The 22,605-nt window shown below is 37.9% G+C and overlaps 1 protein-coding gene across 5 annotated transcripts in view; it reads left to right on the top strand.

The window, feature by feature from the left end:
• Positions 1-22,605, top strand: part of ZMYM4 (zinc finger, MYM-type 4) — a 163,543-nt gene that overhangs the window by 112,166 nt on the left and 28,772 nt on the right. For all 5 annotated transcript variants that reach the window (XM_010841194.1, XM_010841191.1, XM_010841192.1 and 2 more), the window contains 5 exons: positions 4,720-4,838; positions 5,539-5,710; positions 15,372-15,425; positions 15,834-16,013; positions 16,420-16,514. In XM_010841194.1, the coding sequence (XP_010839496.1) occupies positions 4,720-4,838; positions 5,539-5,710; positions 15,372-15,425; positions 15,834-16,013; positions 16,420-16,514 (620 nt within the window). The remainder of the gene's footprint in view (positions 1-4,719; positions 4,839-5,538; positions 5,711-15,371; positions 15,426-15,833; positions 16,014-16,419; positions 16,515-22,605) is intronic.

Here is a 22,605-nt window from a genome sequence, read left to right as displayed (position 1 = left end):
AAGCGTGGCTTGGAGAATTTTGAGCATTACTTTACTAGCGTGTGAGATGAGTGCAAATGTGCGGTAGTTTGAGCATTCTTTGGCATTGCCTTTCTTAGGGATTGGAATGAAAACTGACCTTTTCCAGTCCTGTGGCCACTGCTGAGTTTTCCACATTTGCTGGCAAATTGAGTGCAGCACTTTCACAGCATCATCTTTCAGGATTTGAAATAGCTCAACTGGAATTCCATCAACTCCACTAGCTTTGTTCGTAGTGATGCTTTCTAAGGCCCACTTGACTTCACATTCCAGGCTGTCTGGCTCTAGGTGAGTGATCACACCATCGTGATTATCTGGGTTGTGAAGGTCTTTTTTATACAGTTCTTCTGTGTCTTCTTGCCACCTCTTAATATCTTCTGCTTCTGTTAGGTCTATACCATTTCTGTCCTTTATCGAGCCCATCTTTGCATGAAATGTTCCCTTGGTATCTCTAATTTTCTTGAAGAGATGTCTAGTCTTCCCCATTCTGTTGTTTTCCTCTATTTCTTTGCATTGATCGCTGAAGAAGGCTTTCTTATCTCTTCTTGCTATTCTTTGGAACTCTACATTCAAATGCTTATATCTTTCCTTTTCTTCTTTGCTTTTCGCTTCTCTTCTCACAGCTATTTGTAAGGCCTCCTCATTTTTGCATTTCTTTTCCATGGGGTTCATCTTGATCCCTATCTCCTGTACAATGTCACGAACCTCTGTCCGTAGTTCATCAGGCACTCTATCAGATCTAGTCCCTTAAATCTATTTCTCACTTCCACTGTATAATCATATGGGATTTGATTTAGGTCATATCTGAATGGTCTAGTGGTTTTCCCTACTTCTTTGGTTTAAGTCTGAATTTGGCAAGAAGGAGTTCATGATCTGAGCCACAGTCAGCTCCTGGTCTTGTTTTTGTTGACTGTATAGAGCTTCTCCATCTTTGGCTGCAAAGAATGTAATCAATCTAATTTCGGTGTTGACCATCTGGTGATGTCCATGTGTAGAGTCTTCTCTTGTGTTGTTGGAAGAGGGTGTTTGCTATGACCAGTGCATTTTCTTGGCAAAACTCTATTAGTCTTTGCCCTGCTTCATTCCGTATTCCAAGGCCAAATTTGCCTGTTATTCCGGGTATTTCTTGACTTCCTACTTTTGCATTCCAGTCCCCTATAATGAAAAGGACATCTTTTTTCATCTTGATGACAAAGAGTACCCTTAGGTTTGGACTTTTCCACACTCTGTTTCAAATAAAGTCAGTTCTTTTGGGAAGAGCTTTAGGGCTTTCTTTTCTTATAAACTGCCTCTTCCTTCTTTGACCTACTGCTTTTCTGGATTGTGGGCACAGTGTGAGCTTCTGACCTTCTTAGCTTGCCTCTGCTAGCATGGAATCTCTGCCCTACAGGTGAACTGGGAGGAAGGTTGTTCAGACCCTGGCTTTGATAGCCTTGCTGTTCCTGTAGTTGTTGATGTTCAGTTCCTCAGTCATGTCTGACCCTTTGCAGCCCCATGGACTGCAGCACACCAGGCTTCCCTGTCCTTCACCATCTCCTGGAGTTTGCTCAAACTCATGTCCATTGAGTCAGTGATGACATCCAACCATCTTGTCCTGGATTGTCCCCTTCTCCTCCTGCCTTCAATCTTTCCCAGCATCAGGGTCTTTTCCAATGAGTCAGTTCTTCACATCAGGTGGCCAAAATATTGGAGCTTCAGCATCAGTCCTTCCAGTGAATATTCAGGATTGATTTCCTTTAGGATTGACTGGGTGGATCTCCTTGCAATCTGAGGGACTCAAGAGTTTTCTCCAACACCACAGTTCGAAAGCATCAATTCTTCAGCACTAAGCCTTCTTTTTGGTCCACCTCTCACATCCCTACGTCACTACTGGAAAAACCATAGCTTTGACTCTATGGACCGTTGTTGGCAAAGTAATGTCTGTGCATTTGAATATGCTGTCTAGGTTTGTCATAGCTTTTCTCCTAAGGATCAGGCATCTTTTAATTTTATGGCTGCAGTCACCGTCCACAGTGATTGTGGAGCACAAGAAAATAAAATCTGTCACTGTTTCCATTGTTTCTGCATCTGTTTGCCATGAAGTGATGGGACCGGATGCCAGGATCTTAGTTTTTTGAATGTTGAGTTTTAATTCCTGTAGTAGGTTTTCTCTTTATGGGTGGTAGTGATACGCACTAGGAAATTAACCTTTCTGTCCTGGAGTTTGAGGGAATAAGAGATAATGGTGGCCTGCCCCTCCTGGTGAGATACAGTAACCTTGAATTGGGAGCTGAAGGAAGAGGAGCCCATTCTTGTTGGTGACATCCATTCCAGAGTAGAGTTTCTGTCATATTGAGCTGGGTGAGGCAGGGATGTGGAGCAGGTGGTAGATCAAATGTCATAGACTCCTACTGTTCTTACTGTATTTAGTAGATTTTCTTAAACATTTCTCCATTTGATGTGTACCCTTTGGACAATTTCAAAATAATTTAAATGGTTATTTTTTAGATTTTCACCAGCTTTGCTTGTTTCCCTAAAGAATGGATCTCTGGAGCTCCTTATGCTGCCATCTGAAAATCCCAGAATTTTTAAAATAGAAAGGAATCTTAGATTCTTAGACCTGGAAGGTTATCCTCTAGGCAGTACTTCTCAAACATGAACATGCATATGAATTACTTGGGAATGTTGCTATGTAGATTATGATTTAGTGGAGCTGAGGTTCTGCATCTTTAAAGTTCCTGAGTAATATCAGTGCTGGTTCATGAACCATGTTGTATAGCAAGGCTATAGATAAGATAGTCCTGTATTTTTATTGTGTCAATAGTACCTTTTTAAAAAATTATTTTTAATATTTTTTTGCAGTAGGTCCTTGTTGGATATTTATTTTAAATATAGCAGTTTGTACATGTCAGTCCCAAAATAGTGACCTAGTTTACCACCATGTAGCTTGGTTACTGCATGATAAATAGAAGGGGAAAAGATGGAAGTAGTGACAGATCTTCCTTTTTTGGGGCTCCAAAATAACTGCATATGGTAACTGCAGCCATGAAATCAGAAGATGATTGCTTCTTGGCAGGAAAGAGATGACAAACCTAGACAGTGTGGTGAAAAGCAGAGACATTACTTTGCCAACAAAGGTCCGTATAATCAAGGCTCTGGTCTTCCCCGTGGTCACGTATGGTTGTGAGAGCTGGACCATAAAGAAGGCAGAACACCAAAGAGTTTTTGCCTTCGAACTGTGGTGCAGGAGAAGACTCCTGAAAGTCCCTTGGAGAGCAAGGAGATCAATCTTAAGGGAGATCAGCCCTGAATATTCACTGGAAGGAGTGATGCTAAAGCTGAAGCTTCAGTATTTTGGTCATCTGACACGAACAGACGACTCATTGGAAAAGTCCCCAGTGCTGGGAAAGATCAAGGGCAGAAGGAGAAGAGGGCATCAAAGGATGAGATGGAAGGAGAGGAGGGCGTCAGAGGATGAGTTGGCTGGACGGCATGCCCGATGCAGTTGGCATGAACTTGGGCAAACTCCAGGAGATGGTGAGGGACAAGGAGGCTTGGTGTGCTACAGTCCATGGGGTTTCAAAGAGTTGGACGCAACTGGGTGACTGAAAAACAGCCGCGTGGTTATCAGACGTCTCTAATCGTAACTTTTTTTTTATGTCCACTGTACCATGGTAAAATTGATCCCATATTATTCCCCCCTTCTGACCCTAGACAAATTGTCAACTTTTCAGTTCTCCTTACTAGAAATACCTTTCTCTTGCATTAATGATTTTACAGTTATCCAGCATATGTTTCTGGCCTACAGAAAAGACTTTAGATGGTTGTTAAATAATTGAATGACTCCTACCTCCATCCTTCCCATTTTTTCCTTACTCATGTATAAGTTAGTGTCCAAGTTCTATTTAATTTTTTAATGTCTTGGACCCTCTGCTGTGAATACTTACTCTTTTTCTGCAGCTATCATAACCACCCTAGTTCAGGCCCTCATTGTCTTAGCTCTATATATTGTAGTTGCTTTGTATACTTTGTATTCCATCCAAAGATGGCAGCAAAATTAATCTTTTAAAATGCAAATTTTATACCATTACTTTGTGCTAAACAATTTGTAGTACTTCCTACTGTTTACTAGAAATGATTTTAAATGTGTATTATAGCCTTATGAAAAGGGCCCTTCTATATATTCAGTCTCCTCTTTAACATACACTATTCATGTTAAGTTTTCTATACCTCCCTTCTAAGATCACTGTTCATTTATTCATCGAGTTATAGCCACCATTCATCTTATTCTTGTGTCATGGATAATTATTGTGTTGCCCACTTTTTGTTAGTGCTTTATACTCAAGCCTTTCTTCACAATTTCTCCTTTCTATGAACTCCTAGTATCATGGGTCTGGGGTACATGCTCAGTCACCTCAGTCATGTCTGACTCTTTGCACCCTATGGACTGTAGCCCACCAGGCTCCTCTGTCCATGGGATTCTCCGGGCAAGAATACTGGAGTGGGTTAACCTGCCCTCCTCCTGGGGATCTTCCCTACCCAGAGATCGAACCTGTGTCTCCTGCATTGCAGGCAGATTCTTTACCCACTGAGTCACCTGGGAAGCACCCTAGTATCATAGATATTTCTTTTGAAGTACAAAAAAAATTTTTTTATTAGAATGTTGTTTCTAACCCTCTTTGTTTTTGTGTGGGTTTTTGCTTTTATTTTTGTTTTTATTAGAAGACACTCCAGCTCAGCCCCAAATTATTGTGGTGCCAGTTCCAGTACCAGTGTTTGTACCTGTACCTCTTCATCTTTATACTCAGTATGCACCAGTCCCATTTGGAATTCCAGTTCCAGTGAGTAATCATTGAGAGGTTAAGGCTAATCTAGTGCACGTTTTTCTCAATTAAGATTTAGCAGCTCCATAAAAACTTTTCACTTGTTGGTAAAATATACCTGACTCATGTTGGATATCATCATATTACTTTAATTACTTGAACATGGAATATATAAAGGACAGCTCCTGATTGTATCCTGCCTTCTCAGATAAGATTATGATGTAGTTTTTTAAAATATTTTAAACACAATAAGGCCACTAACATAGAAAAAGATTGGAAATGGTGTGTGTTAGAATCTTATATTCTAGCATGGCTGAAAAGAGGAGTACTGTGATTTCCAGGATTCTCACTTTTTATGAAAGAAAAATGTATTCATTTTTTATCAGAAAATACATATTTTCTTGGTACTGAATTCTTACGAGAAACACTTGTGTGAAAATATTAAACAAGAAATATAATCAAAAATAAAAATGAATTGCTTAATTATTCTTTTAAAGGATTCAGAGATACTTTTTTTGAGTGTCTGAAAAGCACTTACTGAGTTTTTATTTAAGAGACTGTGGTCTTATAAAAACAAACTAGCAAGGCTGTTTTAATTGTTGGCCATAGAATATCTTGGATTTGTTTATTATTTTTGTATTTAAATGATCTCACAAGTAATAGTTTTGATGATAGACCATTTCCCGAGAAAGTCCTCAGTCTGTCCTTGGTCTTTCAGATGCCTGTCCCTATGCTTATTCCATCCTCAATGGGTAACGAAGATAAAGTCACTGAGAGTATTGAGGACATTAAGGAAAAGCTTCCCTCACATCCTTTTGAAGCTGATCTCCTTGAAATGGCAGAAATGATTGCAGAAGATGAGGAGAAGGAGAAGACTCTATCTCAGGGAGGTTGGTATAATTTTAAAGGAAATAAAAAAGAAAAGCACATCTGCAGACTTTCAGGTCAATGAAAGTGCAAGAGTAATTTTAAGTATTAGCCAGTCAGGAAGTTTCTAAAAGCTTTTGCTGTTATTCAGCCACTAAGTCTAAAAGCTTTACTTGTGTTTAAATACCAAGTCTGTGGGCTTGTTAAACTTGTTAACTCTGAAACTCTGTGCAGTTTAGGAAAAAAACTAAGTTTTGATATAATTTCTGGTTCTTAATGTTTCCAGAAAAATAACATACAAATCCCTGTTTCATGATCATATTCTGGTTTTATACTTGTTGTCAAAGCCTGTGTGCTCAGTTGTTTAGTTGTGTCTGACTCTTTGCAACCCCATGGACTATAGCCCACCAGGCTCCTCTGTCCATGGGATTTCCCAGGAAAGAATACTAGAGTGGGTTGCCATTTCCATTTCCTTCTCCATTTATTTGTATTTTGTTTATTATTTTTGTATTTAAATGATCTCACAAGTAATAGTTTTAATGATAGACTTATTTCCCGAGAAAGTGAACCCGGGTCTCTTGCATTGAAGGCAGTCTCCTGCATTGCAGGCAGATTCTTTAGTGACTGAGCCACTGGGGAAGCCCCTGGTCCCCAAATAAAAATTCCTGTTGTATAATAATCAGCTTGTTGGTAGAAGGTCAATAAAATTTTAGGATGGAAAAACATTTAGTTCAAAATAGCCTATAGATAAATCCCATTTTATGAGTGTATAATAATGATAATAACAGTAGTTAAGATTTATGTCCTTGCTGTACGCTAGGCATTGTCCTAAATGCACTTGTATACGTCACCTCATTTAATCTTTACAACTACTCCTTGAGGGAAGTATTGTTTACTTTAGATTCTTCTTTTGGAAAATAGGCTAGCCATGGTTATACCATCAGGACATAATGAAACCAGAAGTTGAATGCAGGTCCGTCTCACTTCAAAGAAAGGATTTTGACTAGAACTCAGTAGTATGTATTCCAGAATGGTTTCCAGCCTTAATTACCACCTTCTTGATTTATGGATGAAAGAAGAGATATAATCATAAGAAAAGATAGAGGAAACAGTGTTTAAGGTAGTTGAAATGTACAGGTGAATTTTTGTAAAAGCAAAAAAAGCAGAGACATTACTTTGCCAACAAAGGTCCATCTAGTTAAGTCTATGGTTTTTCCAGTAGTCACGTAGGGATGTGAGAGTTGGACTGTAAAGAAAGCTGAGTGCCGAAGAATTGATGCTTTTGAACTGTGGTGTTGGAGAAGACTCTTGAGAGTCCCTTGGACTGCAAGGAGATCCAGCCAGTCCATCCTAAAGGAGATCAGTCCTGAGTGTTCATTGGAAAGACTGATGTTGGAGGCTGAAACTCCAATACTTTGGCCAGCTGACTCATTTGAAAAGACCCTGATGCTGGGAAAGATTGAAGATGGGAGGAGAAGGGGACAGAGGATGAGATGGTTGCGTGGCATCACCGACTCAATGGAAATGAGTATGAGTAAACCCTGAGAGTTGGTGATGGACAGGGAGGCCTGGCGTGCGCTGGTCCGTGGAGTCACGAAGAGTCAGACATGACTGAGAGAATGAACTGAACTTTCACATATCATTGATGACCCAACAAATTATTCTTTTCTGACAACTTTTTTCCCATGATGGCTTTTAGAAAGCTAGCCACTGGGTTCTGATTTTGTATAATACATTCTAGAGATTTTCTGAACAGTTTAGCATTTGAAAAAGCTACTGTCAACTTTTCAGTTGTGTTGCCACTGTATTTTTAAATTATATATACTTTGAGAGATGGATAAAAAGCTTTTTGTCATTATCGCAAAGTTTCTGGTCTCATTTTGCTCTTTGGTGTATAATCTGATAGTTGTGACCCATTTATATATGGATGTTAATATCTTAGAATATTGCTCCTGTACTTGGTCTTCTAATATCTGATACTTATTTTGGAAGTTCAGGCAATTTCTAATGATAAACCTCATTTTAACTTGTCTTCTCTATTCACATTAATAGTCAGCATTTATCAGATATTTCTTCTATACAAATATTGTGAGTTTGCCTTAACTTGCAGTGGAGTCAAACAGAAAAACTTTAAGCTTCAAGCCAGTTTTAATCATCATAGTGTAAGTAAAATCAAATGGTCTAGAAATATAACAGTGGGAAAAATTAATTCCAACTGAAAGGATCTGGCTCATTTATCTTTGATTTCAGGGAAGAGAGACAGTTTTCCTTGGTTTTTAAAAAAATCTGATTTTTTAATACTCTGAATCTTTAAACTTTTTACATTTATTTTTTAATATATGTATTTTATGGACACTTAGTTGACTTACAGTGTTTCAGGTACATAGCAAGGTGATTCAGTTATACATATACAGATATAATATTTTTGAAATTATTATCCATTATAGATTATTACAAGATGTTGATTATAGTTTCCTATGTATAGTTTGCTGTTCTATACAGTAAAACTTTTCTTGTTGCATATCTATTTTTTTAGTTAGAAGTCTAGCATTCTATTCATTCTAAGTCAAACAAGTGGTATTAAAATGTCATAAATTTTTTAGTTAGGCGAAAATTCCTAAGTTTTCGGAAATGTATATATTGTACATATTATTTATATATTTATTTATTTATATATATTTATATATTTATGGACTGAGGTTCGTGACATTGTACAGGAGACAGGGATCAAGACCATCCCCATGGAAAAGAAATGCAAAAAAGCAAAATGGCTGTCTGAGGAGGCCTTAACAAATAGCTGTGAAAAGAAGAGAAGCGAAAAGCAAAGGAGAAAAGGAAAGATACAAGCATCTGAATGCAGAGTTCCAAAGAATAGCAAGGAGACATAAGAAAGCCTTCCTCAGCGATCAATGCAAAGAAATAGAGGAAAACAACAAAATGGGAAAGATCTCTTGAAGAGATCTCTTCAAGAAAATTAGAGATACCAAGGGAACATTTCATGCAAAGATGGGCTCGATAAAGGACAGAAATGGTATGGACCTAACAGAAGCAGAAGATATTAAGAGGTGGCAAGAAGACACAGAAGAACTGTACAAAAAAGATCTTCATGACCCAGATAATCACAATGGTGTGATCACTCACCTAGAGCCAGACATCCTGGAATGTGAAGTCAAGTGGGCCTTAGAAAGCATCACTACAAACAAAGCTAGTGGAGTTGATGGAATTCCAGTTGAGCTATTTCAAATCCTGAAAGATGATGCTGTGAAAGTGCTGCACTCAATTTGCCAGCAAATGTGGAAAACTCAGCAGTGGCCACAGGACTGGAAAAGGTCAGTTTTCATTCCAATCCCAAAGAAAGTCAATGCCAAAGAATGCTCAAACTACCGCACATTTGCACTCATCTCACACGCTACTAAAGTAATGCTCAAAATTCTCCAAGCCAGGTTTCAGCAATACGTGAACTGTGAACTTCCAGATGTTCAAGCTGGTTTTAGAAAAGGCAGAGGAACCAGAGATCAAATTGCCAACATCCTCTGGATCATCGAAAAGGCAAGAGAGTTCCAGAAAAACATCTATTTCTGCTTTATTGACTGTGCCAAAGCCTTTGACCGTGAGGATCATGATAAACTGTGGAAAATTCTTCAAGAGATGGGAAACCAGACCACCTGACCTGCCTCTTGAAAAATTTGTATGCAGGTCAGGAAGCAACAGTTAGAACTGGACATGGAACATCAGACTCATTCCAAATAGGAAAAGGAATACATCAAGGCTGTATATTGTCACCCTCCTTATTTAACTTATATGTAAGTACATCATGAGAAGTGCTGGAAGAAGCACAAGCTGGAATCAAGATCACCGGGAGAAGTATCAATAACCTCAGATATGCAGATGACACCACCCTTATGGCAGAAAGTGAAGAGGAACTAAAAAGCCTCTTGATGAAAGTGAAAGAGGAGAGTGAAAAAGTTGGCTTAAAGCTCAAGAATCAGAAAATGAAGATCATGGCATCTGGTCCCATCACTTCATGGGAAATAGATGGGGAAATAATGGAAACAGTGTCAGACTTCACTTTTTTGGGCTCCCAAATCACTGCAGATGGTGACTGCAGCCATGAAATGAAAAGACGCTTACTCCTTGGAAGAAAAGTTATGACCAACCTAGATAGCATGTTGAAAAGCAGAGACATTACTTTGCCAACAAAGGTCCGTCTAGTCAAGGCTATGGTTTTTCCAGTGGTCATGTATGGATGTGAGATTTGGACTGTGAAGAAAGCTGAGTGCCAAAGAATTGATGCTTTTGAACTGTGGTACTGGAGAAGACTCTTGAGAGTCCCTTAGACTGCAAGAAGATCCAGCCAGTCCATTCTGAAGGAGATCAGCCCTGGTATTTCTTTGGAAGGAATGATGTTAAAGCTGAAACTCCAGTACTGTGGCCACCTCATGAGAAGAGTTGACTCATTGGAAAAGAGTCTGATGCTGGGAGGGACTGGGGGCAGGAGGAGAAGGGGACGACAGAGGATGAGATGGCTGGATGGCATCACTGACTCGATGGACATGAGTCTGAGTGAACTCCAGGAGTTGGTGATGGACAGGGAGGCGTGGCGTGCTGCGATTCATGGGGTCGCAAAGAGTAAGACACGACTGAGCAACTGAACTGAACTGAACTGATGCAAAAGCTTTTCTACTACACTTGATAAAGACTTGAGAAAGAACACAAAAAAAAAAAAAAACCAGAAGAGGTGGAGAAATTGGAAAACATAAACTAAATGAAATGGGAGCACTGAATATGAAATAGAAAAAGTGAAACAAACTAGATAAAAGTTAAAAAGACATCGCTGTACCAACAAAGGTCCATATAGAGCTATGGTTTTTCCATTAGTCATGTATAGATGTGAGAACTGGACAATAAAAAAGGTTTTTCCAGTAGTCATGTATAGAAAAGGCTGAGCACTGAAGAATTGAATTTGTACTGTGGTCCTGGTGAAGACTCTTCAGAGTCCATTGGACTGCATGGAGATCAAACCAATCAATCCTAAAATAAATCAACCCTGAATATTCATTGGAAGGACTTGATGCTGAAGTGCCAGTGCTGTGGCCACCTGATGTGAAGAGCTGACTCATTGGAAAAGACCCTGATGCTGGAAAAGATTGAAAGCAGGGGAAGGGGACCACAGAGGATGAGATGGTTGGATGGCATCACTGACTCAATGGACATGAGTTTGATCAAGCACCAGGAGATGGTGAAGGACAGGGAAGCCTGGCATGCTGTAGTTCATGGGATCACAAAGAGTTGGACACAACTGCGGAACTGAACATCAACAACAAAAGTTATAGCCCAGTTGTTTTTAAACATCGCTGCTCATTAGAAATATATCTGTAGCTCTGGAGGGGAAAAAAGCATACCTGTACATTTGTGTTTTTCAAAAAATTCCAAGATAGTGGACTTCCTTGGTGGTCCAGTGCCCAAGACTCTGTGCTTCCGATGCAGGGGGCCTGGGTTCAATCCCTGGTCAGGGAATTAGATCCCACATGCCACAACTCAGAGTTCCCATGCCACAACTAAAGATCTTCCTTTGCTGCAAGAGAAGATTGAAGATCTACATGCTGCAATTAAAACCTGGTGCAGCCAAATAAATAAATATTTTAAAAATCCAATATAATTCTGATAAGCATCTGGATTTTCAAAAGTGTTTACAGGTTTTTGTATTAAATGGTAGTTTTGGTGATGCAGAGTTCTATCATTTTTCTGTTGACCAATCATGATACAGTGGTATTAAGTGAGTAATAGTTACATAATCACAATAGTGAAAGATGTTTATCAGTTTTCACAATCAATATCCAGACAAAAAAATAAAATGCAATTACAATTGCAAACCATAATGGGAACATGATTAACCTAACAGTATGAAATAATTACATACAGTTTGGGGCATCAAGCAGAGTGATGTAGTAAGTGGAAATGCAAACACGCACATATTTTCTTCCATCCAGCCAGTCTGTTTTTTGGTTGGTGCATTTGATCCTGTTACCATTTTCTTAATTATTTGGGGTTTATTTTCTGTAGATCTTTGCCTTCTCTTGTGTTTCCTGTCTGGAGAAGTTCCTTTAGCATTTGTTGTAAAGCTGGTTTGATGGTGCTGAATTCTCTTTAACTTTTGCTTGTCTGGAAAGCTTTTGATTTCTCCATCAAATCTGAAAGGAAAGTCTTGCTGGATAGAGTTTCCTTGCTTATGGGTTCTTCCCTTTTATCACTTTAGATATACCATGCCATTTCCTTCTGGCTTGTAGAGTTTTTGTTGAGAAATCAGCTGATAGCCTGATGGGAGTTCCCTTGTATGTTATTTGTTGTTTTTCCCTTGTTGTTTTTAATGTTTATCTTTGTCTTTAATTTTTGTCAGTTTTGAGTATTGTGTGTCTCGGTGTATTCCTCCTTGGGTTTATCCTGTCTGGAACTCTCTGTGCTTCTTGAACTTGGATGACTATTTCTTTTCCCTATTAAGGAAGTTTTCATCTATTATTTCTTAATATTTTCTCAGATCCTGTCTCTGTCTCTTCTCCTTCTGATACCCTTCTAATGCAGATGTTGGTGTGTTTAATGTTGTCACAGAGATCTCCTTGGCTGTCCTCATTTCTTTTCATTCTTTTTTCTATATTCTGTTCTACAGCAGTAATTTCCACCATTCTGTCCTCTAGGTCATTATCTGTTCTCTGCCTCAGTTATTCTGCTATTGATTCCTTCTAGTGTATTATTCATCTCTGTTTGTTCTTTAGTTCTCCTAGGTCTTTGGTAAACATTTCTTGCATCTTCTCCATTGTCTTCCAGATATCCTGGATTAATTCTGAATTCTTTTTCTGGAAGGTTGCCTAGCTCCATTTCACTTAGTTGTTTTTCTCGGGTCTTATCTTGTCCCTTTATCTGGGACATAGCTTTCTGCTTTTTCATCTTGTTTAACTTTCTATAATGTGGTTTTTGTTTTAGCTGCTGTAGGACTGTAGTTCTTGCTTCTTCTGTCTGCCCTCTGATGGAGGAGGCTAAGAGGCTTATGTAAACTTCCTGATGTAAGGGATTGGTGGTGGGAAAAACTGGGTTTTGCTCTGGTGGGCAAGGCCTTGGTCAGTAAAGCTTTAGTCAGATTATCTGCTGATGGGTGGGGTTGTGCTTCCTCTTTGGTAGTTGTTGGGCCAGAGGTGACCCAACCCTGGGTTCCACAGGCTGTATGGTAAGGTTAATGGTGACCTCTAAAGGGGCTATGCCAAAGGGGACCTTCCTGGACTGCTGCAGCCAGTGCCCCTGTACCTTTGGTGAGCCCCTGCTGACCCATCCCTCCATAGGAGACCCTCCAACACTAGCAGGTAGGTTTTGGTTCAGTCTCCTGTGAGGTCACTGCTCCTTCCCTCTAGGTCTTGGTATGTGCAAGACTTTGCTTGTGCCCTCCAAGACTGGAGGACTGTTTCCCCCAGTCCTGTGAAAGTCCTTTCATCACATCTTGCTGGCCTTCAAGGCCAGATTCCCTGGAGATTCCCAGACCCTTTGTCAGAGCTCCAGGCTGGGAAGCCTGATGTGGGGTTCAGCACCTTCACAGCAGTGGGAGGTTCAGCAGTGGGTACTTCACAGCAGTACTTCTTTTGGTACTGTTATTCTGCAGTTGTGGGTCATGCACCTGACAGGTATGGGATTTGATTTTATTGTGATTGCGCCACTCCTTCTCACTGCAGCTTCTTTGTCTTTGGATGTGGCTTATCTTTTTATGGTGCGTCCCTGTGTCCTGTCGATTATTCAACAGGTAGTTGCAATTTTGGTGCTGTCAAAGGAGGAGATGAGCATGCTTCCTTCACCATCTTGAACTGAAAGTCCTAAACTCTTTACTTTTAAAGTACTGCTACAGGGACTTCCCTGGTGGTCCAGTGGTTAAGACTCTGTTTCCACTGAAGAGAACACAGGTTTGATTCTTGGTTGGGGAACTGAGATCCTGTATGCTGTGTGGTGCAACCAAAAGAAAAAAAAAATAGTAATAATAAGGTAGTTTATAATTGATAGAACTTTGTTCTGTTTAGTTTCATGTGCTTATTGCTAATGTATTTATATTCTGTTTTCCATTTCACGGTACATCTTTTTTTTCAGGGGGGAAGCAATGTAGAACAGATTTTCGAACCTATGAGTAAATAAAAATTGTGTGTGTTTGTTATTAAAAAAAGAAATTTCATAGAACACTCGATGACATAAAGCAAGATCCTCTATGACCCACCTCCTAGAGTAACGGAAATAAAAACAAAAGTAAACAAGTGGGACCTGATTAAACTTAAAAGCTTTTGCAAAGCAAAGGAAACTATAAGTAAGGTGAAAAGACAACCCTCACAATGGGAGAAAATAATAGCAAGTGAAACAACTGACAAAGGATAATTTCCAAAATATACAAGCAGCTCATACAGAAAAACAAACAACCCAATCAAAAAGTGGGAAAAAGACTTAAAAAGACATTTCTCCAGAGAAGACATACAGATGGCTAACAAACACATGAAAAGATGCTCAACATCACTCATTATTGGAGAAATGCAAATCAGAACTACAGTGAGATATCATCTCACACTAGTCACAATGGCCATCATCAAAAAGTCTACAAACAATAAATGCTGGAGAGGGTGTGGAGAAGAGGGAAGACTCTTGCACTGTTGGTGGGAATGTAAATTGATACAGCCACTATGGAAGACTGTATGGAGACTCCTTAAAAAACTAGGAATAAAACTACCATATGACCGAGCAGTCCCACTCCTAGGCATAGACCCTGAGGAAACCAAAATTGAAAAAGACAAATGTGTCCCATTGTTCATTGCAACACTATTTACAATAGCTAGAACATGGAAGCAACATAGATGTCCATCGACAGATGACTGGATAAAGATGTTGAGGTACATATACATAATGGAATATTACTCAGCCATAAAAAGGAATGCATTTGAGTCAGTTCTGATGAGGTGGATGAACCTAGAACCTATTATACAGAGTGAAGTGAGTCAGAATGAAAAGGATAAATATTGTATTCTAACACATTTATACGGAATCTGAAAGAAGAGTACTGAAGAATTTAATTTACAGGGCTGCAGTGGAGAAGCAGACATAGAAAACAGACTTATGGACATGGGGAGAGGGGAGGAGAGGGTGAGATGTATGGAAAGAGTAACATGGAAACTTACATTGCCATATGTAAAATAGATAGCCAATGGGAATTTGCTCTATGGCTCAGGAAACTCAAACAGAAGTTTTGTATCAATCTAGAGGGGTAGGATGGGGCGGGAAATGGGAGGGAGGTTCGAAAAGGAGGGGAAATACGTTTACCTATGCCTGATTCATGTTGAGGTTTGACAGAAAACAAAAAAATTCTGTAAAGCAATTATCCTTCAATAAAAAAAAAATTTTAAATATATTTTAAAAAGTATTCTTTTACTTTAGAAATTTCAGATAGCATAGAATCCAAAATAAACATCTCTTGCCTTGACTTTTTTCATACTGCTATTTGGAAATATAACCACTGTTACCCAGTTGTAATTTAACTATTTATCGCTAGTGCTTAATTTTTATTAATGAGTTATTCTGTATATGCAGGGTATTTTGCAGTCATTTCATTTGAGATGCAGTTTGTTCACATGTACATATAAATTGACAGTATGTGCTTTTCTTTTTCTTTAGAATCCCAAACTTCTGAACAGGAACTCTTTTTAGACACCAAGATATTTGAAAAAGGTTTGTAATTGTAAATACATTATGAAACTTAGAAATATTGTATCTTTGTTAGTGATACAAACCCATGAAGTATTAGCAACCTTGGATTTAATATTTATAATTTAAGCTGTTTGTAAGGGGCATCAGAGAACTGTGAATTTGTGGTAGTTTATAAAGAGACTGATAAAAGGTACGGTACCTCAGATACTGGTTTTAGAGATTAATTGAACTTATGTACTAAAGTGTATACCAAGAATATAAATCCGTTTCTGTGATCCTGGTCAACAAGTTGCTTCATTCTTAAGGGTAACTACAGAATTGTCCAGCAACTATACCTGACTTTTTGTTATTTAGGATTTCAGGGAGATGTATGAGCATGTCAGGAGTCTTATTTCATTTTGAAGGCTTGTTTGTTTTTTATTATTTCAGACCAAGGAAGTACTTACAGTGGTGATCTTGAATCAGAGGCAGTATCTACTCCACATAGCTGGGAGGAAGAATTAAATCATTATGCCTTAAAGTCAAATACTGTGCAAGAGGCTGATTTAGAAGTGAAGCAGTTCTCAAAAGGGGAAACTGAACAGGATCTGGAAGCAGATTTCCCCTCAGGTTTGTTCAGTATAACCTGACTGCTGAAAGTCCTTTTTTAGAAGATAGGTACAACTCTGAATCGACATTTTGAAGCAGTTATGATGCGTGATTACTATCTAAAGGCACAGATGGTCCCTGACTTCAAAGGTATTGATTCATACCATCTTCTTTACAAAAGTTTGGTTTGTTTTTGTTGTTATTGTTAACTTTCCCACAGTAATCATATAGGGGATCTTCTTGATTGTTAATAAAGTTTTTATTCATGCTGTATCTCCTCTGTTTCCTCAAGTATATAAGTAAAATCTGTATTTTATCAAAACAAAATAATATAGTGATGATTACCTGATATTTCCTCCTCCAGTCTGAGACTTTATTTAACTGTGAGTTATTTATCTCACATTATGCTTTCTCCTGGTTGTCACAGAATCCTTTGACCCATTAAACAAAGGACAGGGAATCCAGGTACGTTCCCGAACGAGAAGACGACACAGAGACGGCTTCCCCCAGCCCAGACGAAGAGTAAGCAGTAGCTTAATTTTTCTAGCATTTTGTTTTATTATTTCCCAATCTTGAATTTTCATGTTTTTGCTTTTTGAAGTAAAAAACCATATCTTTTATTTTACATTTCTTTAAGAGGGACTTTTTCCACAATTGAAGGATTTTTCTGTTTTGTTTTTTATAATCCTTGTTATAGACTTTCCTCTTTTTTTAAAGTCTCTAAATTTAGCTTTTAAATATAATAATGAGGTTTCCTGTTTTATTTAGTACAGTTATAATAGTGAGGTACACAAAGACGTTTTCATGGTGACTGGGGTTTCTCATACTAAAATTTAAACAATAATAGCCTTTTAAAAAAAATCTCCATTGAGTTGTAATTACATTTAAAAATTCATAAATTTTAAGTGTACAGTGATGAACTTTGATAAATGTATACAGTACGTAACTACCTCCACAATCACAGTACTTCCCTTGTGAAAAAATTTGCCTTGTTACCATTTCCAGTCAGTCTTCATCTCCAGCTCCTGACAGCCACTGACTGACCTGCTTTGTGGACGGGTGTAAAATGGTACTGCTTTACCTTTTCTAAAATTCATATAAATGCAATCATATAATTTGTACTCTTCTGTATCTGGGTTCTTTCAGTTAGCATAATGTTTTTGAGAGTTATCCATATTGTTTCATGTATCACTAGTTCATTCCTTTTTATTTCTGAGTATTTCATTTTATGGATGAACTACTGTTTATATAATTGTTTAATAGCTACTGGAAATTTGGGTTATTTCCAATTTGGGTGTTTTTAAATAAAGCTGCTGTGAACATTCTAATATAAACATCTTTGTGAAGAATATATGTTTTTCATTTGGGGAAAAATATCCAGGGATGGAATTGTGGGGTCTGTTGTGTATTTTTAACTTTGTAAGAAAGCTGACAAAGTGTGTTCCAAAGTACATGTACCATCTTGAATTCCCACCAGCAGTCTGGGAATTCTATCTGCTCCATGACTTTACTAACAATTATCAATTGTTATTGATAATAACAATTATTATCAGTTGTTATCAGTTATTATCAATTGTTATGAATTATAATCAATTATTATCACCTGGTATTATCAATTTTTAATTTTAGTTATTCTAGTAAATGTGTAGTGATATTAATTTATAGCTTTAATTTGTATTTTCCTCATGACTAATGTGTGGGCATCTTTGAAATGTATATTGCTGTTGGTGTATCTTTGATAAAGTGTGTGTTCAAAACTATTGAGCATTTGGTGGGGGTTAGGTGTCTTATGGCGGAGAAGGCAATGGCACCCCACTCCAGTACTCTTGCCTGGAAAATCCCATGGTAGGCTGCAGTCCATGGGGTCACTAGGAGTCGGACACGACTGAGCGACTTCACTTTCACTTTTCACTTTCATGCATTGGAGAAGGAAATGGCAACCCACTCCAGTGTTCGTGCCAGGAGAATCCCAGGGACAGGGAAGCCTGGTGGACTGCCATCTATGGGGTCGCACAGAGTTGGCCACGACTGAAGCAACTCAGCAGCAGCAGCAGCAGCAGGTGTCTTATGGAGTTGTGTTTTTTTTTTTTAATGGATATAATTCTTGTATCAAATATGATTTGCTCCTATTCTGTGACTTTTTCGTTTCTTAACAGTGAAAAACAACTTTTTCCCCCATTTCCATGGTTCATTTTATTTTTCTTCCAGTTTTACTAAAACATATTCGACATCCAGCACTGTATAAGTTTAAGGTATATAGCATAATGATTTGACTGACTTACATTTCATGAAATGAATACAACAATAAGATGGTAAACACACATCATTTCATATAGATAAAGAATTAAAGACTTCTTTTTTTTTTTTTTTTTTTTAAAGACTTCTTTTAAAAAAGTTTTTTCCTTATTATGAGAATTCTTAGGGTTTACTCCTAACAACTTTCATATGTAATATAGAGAAGTGTTCATTATATGTATCATGATGCACATTATATCCGTAGTACTTCCTTACCTAAAATTGGAAATTTGTGCTTTTTGACTGCCTTCATCCAATTCCTCCTGCCTCTCCCTTGTGCCTCTGGTAACCACAAATCTGATCTCTTTTTCTAAGAATTTGTTTGGTTTTGAAATATAATAGACCCATAACATTATGTTCTTGGAGTACAACGTAGTGATTGGACATTTCTACATATTTCAAAATGTTCACTAGGGTAAGTCTAGTTACAGTATGTCAACATACAAAGATATTACATAATTATTGTGTGACTGTATTCCCCACACTGTGCATTTCATAACATGACCATGACTCATTTGCTTTGTGACTGAAGTTTGTACTTCTTAATCTCCCTCACCTGTGTCTCTCATCTCTCCATCACCCTCCCCTCTGATAACCCCATGTTTATTCTCTGTATGTTTGATTCTGTTTCTGTTTTATTGTATTTGTTCATTTGTCCTATTTTTTAGATTGCAGATATAAGTGAAATAATATAGTATTAACATTCTATCCAGTTTTTTTCTCTTACCTTAATATTCTCTAGGTCCATTTGTGCTGTCCCAAATGGCAAGATTTCATTCTTTTTTTGTAATTGATTAATAATTCCATTGCATGTAATTCTGTGTGTGTGTGTGTGTGTGTGTGTGTATACACACCACATCTTCTTTATCTATTCATGTAGGACACTTGGCTGTTTCCATATTTTGGCTGTTGTTGGTAATGTTGCAGTGGATATAGGGGTGCATATATATCTTTTTGAACTTGTGTTTTTGTTTTCTTTGGGTAGAAAATACTGAGAAGTGGAATTTCTGGATCATATGATAGTCCTATTAATATTTTTAATTTTAGAGAAAGCTCCATGCTACTTTCCCTAATGGTGGTACCAATTTACATTCCCATCAAGAGTGCACAAGGGTTCCTCTTTTTACACATCTTCATCAACACTTGTTCTTTATTGTCCCTTTCATGACAGTCATTCTGAAAGGTGTGAAGTAGTATCTCGCATTGGTTTTGACTTGTATTTTCCTGATAATTAGTGATGTGGAGGATCTTTCCAAATGTCTGTTGGCAGTCTGTTTGGAAAAGAGTCTGTTCAGCTCCTGTGCCCATTTTTTAATTGCATTTTTTTTCTTTTTATGAGTTCTCTAAGTTCTTTTTATATTTTGTATTTTAACTCCTTTCCAGATAGGTACTTGGCAAGTATCCTCTCCTGTTCAGTAGGGTGCCTTTTCATTTTGTTGAGTTTCCTTTGATATGCAAAATCTTTTTTATTTGATGAGGCCCCACTTGTTTATTTATTTTTGTTTTGTTTTACTTTGCTTTTGCTTATTTTGTCTGTACCTGAGGAGACAGATCTAGAAAAATATTACTAAAACCGATCCTAGAATTTCCTGCCTGTGTTTTCTTCTAGGAGTTTCATGGTTTCAGGTCTTACATCTTTAATCCATTTTGAGTTTAATTTTGTATATGGTGTGAGAAAGTAGTTCAGTTTCATTTTTTTCCATGCAGCTCTCCAGTTTTCCTAATACCTTTTACGGAAGGATCAGTCTTTTCTCCATTATATTTTCTTGCCTCTTTTGTCACAGATTCATTGACCATTTGTTTTAGTTCTGTGGAACATGCCATTGGTGTTTTGAATTGTTTGCATTGAATCTGTCGTTTGCTGTGGGTAGTATCATTATTTTTACAATATTCTAATTCATGAGGATGATATATTTTTCCATTTATTTGTTTAACCTTCAGTTTCCTTCATCATCTTACAGTTTTCTGAGTCAGGTCTTTTGCCTTCTTTATTAGATTTATTCCTAGATATTTTATGCTTTTTGATGCAGTTGTCAGTGGAATTGTTTTTAAAATTTTCCTGACAGTTTGTTGTTAGTGTATAGAAATGCAGTAGATTTTATATCAGGCAACTTTACTGAGTTCATTGGTGACTTCTCATAGCTTTTTGGTGGTGTGTTTAGGATTTTCTGTGTACAGTGTTGTGTTATCTGCAAGCACTGACAGCTTTTCTTCTTCCTTTCCAATTTGGATTATTCTGTTTAGATTATCTTAATTTCTCCCAACAGTATTTTGTATGTTTCGTTGTACAAGTCTTACACTTTGTTAAATTATATCTAGTAAATATTTTAATATATTTTTGATCCTGTTGTGGGTAGCATTGTTTTTAAATTTCCTTGTCTAGTGTTCTTCACTCACATATAGAAATAGAGATGGTTTTGTATATTGACTTTTATATGTGGCAGTTTTGCTCAACTAAAATCTGTGGGATTTTCTACCTACACAGTTGTATTATCTGTGAAGTAAGAAAGTTTAAAAATTTTTCCTTTATAATCTCAGGGTATTTTCTTCTTTTTTTTAAAAAAATTATTATTTGTTATTTTACTTTTTTTTTTGACCATGCCATGTGGCATGTTGGATCATAGTTCCCCAAACAGGGATTGAGTCTATACCACCTGCAGTGGAAGCAAGAGTCTTAACCATTGGACCACCAGGAAGCCCCTCTTTCTTTTTTTGATTTATTGCATTAACTGGGATCAATGTTTAATATGAGTGCAGACTTTCATGACTCTTCCCAATTTTAACGAGTTCAGCCTTGCAATGTTAAATACAATGTTAGCTGTATACTTCCTGTTGTTGTTGTTCAGTTGCTCAGTCATGTCTGATTCATTTCAACTTTATGGACTGCAGCACACCAGGCTTCCCTGTCCTTCATCATCAGAGTTTGCTCAAACTCATGTCCATTGAGTTGGTGATGCCATCCAACCATCTCATCCTCTGTTGTCCGCTTCTCCTGCTGCCTTCAGTCTTTCCCAGCATCAGTTTTTTTAAATGAGTCAGCTCTTCACATCAGATGGCCAGAGTAACTAGAGCTTCAGCATCAGTCCTTCCAGTGAATATTCACTGGATTGATTTCCTTTAGGGTTGATTTCCTTTAGGATTGATTGGTTTACTCTCCTTGCTGTTCAAAGAACTCTCAAGAGTCTTATCCAGCACCACAGTTTGAAGGCATCAGTTCTTTGGCACTCAGCCATTTTTATTGCCCAGCTCTCACATCCATACATGACCACTAAAAAAATCACAGCTTTGACTAGACAGACGTTTGTAGGCAAAGTAATGTCTCTGCTTTTTAATATGCTATCTAGGTGATCATAGCTTTTCTCCCAAGGAGCAAACATCTTTTAATTTCATGGCTGCAGTCACCGTCCACGGTGATTTTGGTGCCCAAGAAAATAAAGTCTGTCACTGTTTCCTTTGTTTCCCCATCTGTTTACCATGAAGTGATGGGACCAGATACCACGATCTTAGTTTTTGAATGTTGAGATTTAAGCCAGCTTTTTCACTCTCCTCTTTCACCTTTATCAAGAGGCTCTTTAATTCCTCTTTGCCTTCTGCCATAAGGGGGGTGTCATCTGCATATCTGAAATTATTGATATTTCTCTCCACAAGCTTGATTGTAGCTTGCGCTTCATCCAGGCCAGCATTCTGCATATAAGTTGAATAAGCAGGGTGACAGTATACAGCTTTGACATGCTCCTTTCCCAGTTTGGAACCAGTCCATTGTTCTATGTCTGGTTCACTATTGCTTCTTGACCTCCATACAGGTTTCTTGTAGATGACAGTCTTTCTCATAGATGACCTCTATCAAGCTCAGGAAGTTTTCTTCTGATTTACTCAGCTTTTGTGATTGTGTTTTGAACTTTGTCAGGTGATCTCTTGAGATGATCATCTGATTTTTCTTTTGTAAGTCTTTTTAAATGGTGAAATACATTGATTTTTTTCAGTGATAAACTTAACTTTGCATTTATAGGATGAACACTACTCTCTTTTGATGTTTTTATATTTATGTATATTGCTGAATTGAGTTTGCTGGTATAAGTTTTTAAGTATGTCAGTTTAAAAGATCTATTGATGTGTCAGTCAGTCATTTCAGTCGCTCAGTCGTGTCCAGCTCTTTGCGACCCTGTGAATCGCAGCACACCAGGCCTCCCTGTCCAGCACCAACTTCCAGAGTTTACCCAAACTCATGTTCATCGAGTCAGTGATGCCATCCAGCCATCTCATCCTCTGTCATCCCCTTCTCCTCCTGCCCCCAATCCCTCCCACCATCAGGGTCTTT

This window comes from Bison bison, unplaced genomic scaffold (assembly GCF_000754665.1).
Source record: "Bison bison bison isolate TAMUID 2011002044 unplaced genomic scaffold, Bison_UMD1.0 scf7180017864158, whole genome shotgun sequence".
NCBI classification, from domain to species: domain Eukaryota; kingdom Metazoa; phylum Chordata; class Mammalia; order Artiodactyla; family Bovidae; genus Bison; species Bison bison.
The sequence above is the reverse complement of the archived record's forward strand: the minus strand, read 5'-3'. Positions and strand labels throughout refer to the sequence as shown.